At 33.1% G+C, this 2,480-nt stretch overlaps 1 protein-coding gene across 1 annotated transcript; it reads left to right on the top strand.

Moving 5' to 3' along the window:
* The first annotated feature begins 376 nt into the window (after positions 1-376).
* On the top strand, positions 377-2,090 carry LOC129674962 (spermidine/spermine N(1)-acetyltransferase-like protein 1). Its single transcript, XM_055605025.1, has 3 exons — positions 377-461; positions 1,115-1,155; positions 1,920-2,090. The coding sequence occupies exons 1-3, from the start codon at positions 383-385 to the stop codon at positions 2,088-2,090; spliced, it is 291 nt and encodes a 96-aa protein (XP_055461000.1). The 5' UTR covers positions 377-382.
* The last annotated feature ends 390 nt before the right edge of the window (positions 2,091-2,480 follow it).

Consider the following 2,480-nt stretch of genomic DNA (forward strand, 5'->3'; position numbering starts at 1 on the left):
TTTTCTATATCTGAAAACAGACTTAACTAATAAATACACCTTGTGTAAACAGTATTAAGCAGAGGAGTACAATGTCCAACCCTGTGTACTTTTAAATAACACTGTTAGGTCACTCTGATTTTAAAACTATTTAAAAAGTATAACAACATGCATCAAACTATATTTTCTTTTAAAGGCTGTATTATAAGAAAAGTAAACTTTCTACATTATATGTTTATGTAATGATACTTGGTCTAGCAACCACTTACTGCTTTAATAGTTAAAGCAGCAAATAAAAATACCCTTTTTATTCTATTTGAAGACATACACCTTTTTATGATGTAAAAAGCACTAGCCTCTTTGCCTCCTTCTCATCCCAGGACTGAAAACTATTGGATTTGCCATGTACTATTTCACTTACGACCCATGGATTGGCAAACTGCTTCACCTAGAGGATTTTTATATCACTGAAGATTATCAAGGTAAAACTACAATCATAATATTACTTGCAAACACTAAGAATTTCTAAGTTACATTTTAATATAAGAGCTACAGATAAGCATAGCTATGTTTTTAAGTTATTTAAATAACTCATTTCCATTTCTTGAGCCTGATCAGGATCCTAGTGCAGTGAAGAGTCAACCACAAGCTAGAAACTATTTCAATAGCATTCATCAACACACTCAAGTAAGCTATGCAGTTTGTTTTTAGTAGATATAAATAAGAAATATGCCCTGTTCTGAGCAAACAGTGACGGCCAGCATGGTGACACCCACCTTAAATTCCAGTATCTGGGATGCAGAGGATGGTGGGCCTCTGTGAATTTGAGTTCCAAGCCATCCAGCAACAGATGGTGAGACCATTTCTCAAGAAAAAGAAAGAACACAGTGACAGAAACTCATTTATTCACCATGGATTTTAAAAATAAAACTAATCTCTTGCATTATCATTAATGACATACTTCAGTAAGATAAAAGAAAATTTAAAGCATTCGTGAATGAGTCTCAACACATGCTATTTAGAATATATGGTAACCATAAATAGAGTTTGATCTTTGATTTAAAACCAAAGTAAATGACTAGTTACATAAAAAGTTTCAACTTACAGCCTTTCTCTGAAAATGTCTGTTTAATAGGTATAGGTATTGGGGCTGACATGCTGAAGAAGCTAAGTCAGGTATGTGTTTTAGTTAGTACTAATAGACTATATATTATCTTTTTCTTCATCAAGAATTATTTAATAGGTTATAGGTTAGGTGACTAATCTTACTAATTAAATATACCAGGACTGGCTCAGCTGATAAGGCCTTGCAAACATGAGGAGATAAACCCAATCCCCAGAACTTACATGAAAAGCCAGGAGTGGTGGCACACAATTTTATGTCAGCAATGGCAAAGATTTAATCCTGTGTTTAGTGGCTGCAACCCCAACATACTTGGTGAAATTTCAGGCCAGTAAGTAAGAGACTTGATATCAAACAAAAAGTGGAAAGCAGCTGAGGGATAACATCCGAAGTTGCTCTCTGACTGCCACTGCATCGCACACACGTGCACCCCAGACCCATTTGAACATGAGCATTTGCATAAACGAAACACTTTTACAACATGTACTTCAAATATTAAAGTGGGTTTTCAAGTTGAAAATTCAGATTCTCTAAATTATATTTAATTAAATTTTAGTTCTATATAATGTACAAACACAATATTTATGTTTTGTACCATCAAGGACAAATAAGCATGAGGGAGAGAAAAGACAAGTTTACTCATTAAATAGACCCACAGCGTGACTTGCACTAATATAAAAGATTTGTTGACCAAAAACACTTATAGCATTTCAAAATTATCGTACATATATAGCACTGTATATAACAGACCTTCAATAAAATATGAATGACTATACTGTCAAATAAGAGTTATATCTACTTGTTTGTTTTAAAACAGATAGCCATCAGTACCCATTGTAATGCCATGCAGTTTCTTGTCATCATTTGGAATCAGGATTCCGTTGAGTACTACACTCGCCTAGGAGCTTTAGACCTTTCCTGTGAAGAAGGCTGGCATTTGTTCCGATTTAACATTGAAGATCTCCTGGAACTTGCAGAGGAAGAATGAAAAAAAAAAAACAAAAAAAACAAAAAAACAAAAAACTAGTAACAACTCATCCCAACATAGGCCTCAACATTTGAGTATCACCTGAGAAACATCACTTTGACATCAAATGTTGTAAAATAAAGTAAGTGAGCACAATATTCTTGTATTTTACTTTGAAACAATTTTTTTCAAGATATAGTCAATTATTCATTATCCAAACTAAACACTAACGACTAGCAAAAGTTCTAACAATCTATTGGATCACACCATTCAAAACCCACTGACACTGGACTTGAAGTTTTTAGTAACCATTTCATCAAATGTACAATGGTGATGCTTTCACATTTTAACAGTTGAAACTAAAATAAATCCATTTTTATTTGAATATTGTATTTATTTTAGTTTCAACTG

The sequence above is a fragment of the Psammomys obesus genome, unplaced genomic scaffold (assembly GCF_907164565.1).
Source record: "Psammomys obesus unplaced genomic scaffold, mPsaObe1.curated_primary_1811, whole genome shotgun sequence".
Classification (NCBI taxonomy): domain Eukaryota; kingdom Metazoa; phylum Chordata; class Mammalia; order Rodentia; family Muridae; genus Psammomys; species Psammomys obesus.

What these genes read in the sequence shown, in the direction of transcription:
- LOC129674962 (XM_055605025.1), top strand. Translation starts at nt 383, where the DNA reads ATGTACTATTTCACTTACGACCCATGGATTGGCAAACTGCTTCACCTA. An exon ending in TATCACTGAAGATTATCAAG is followed by an intron (nt 462 to 1,114) that starts GTAAAACTACAA and finishes TCTGTTTAATAG; the next exon opens with GTATAGGTATTGGGGCTGAC. An exon ending in TGCTGAAGAAGCTAAGTCAG is followed by an intron (nt 1,156 to 1,919) that starts GTATGTGTTTTA and finishes GTTTTAAAACAG; the next exon opens with ATAGCCATCAGTACCCATTG.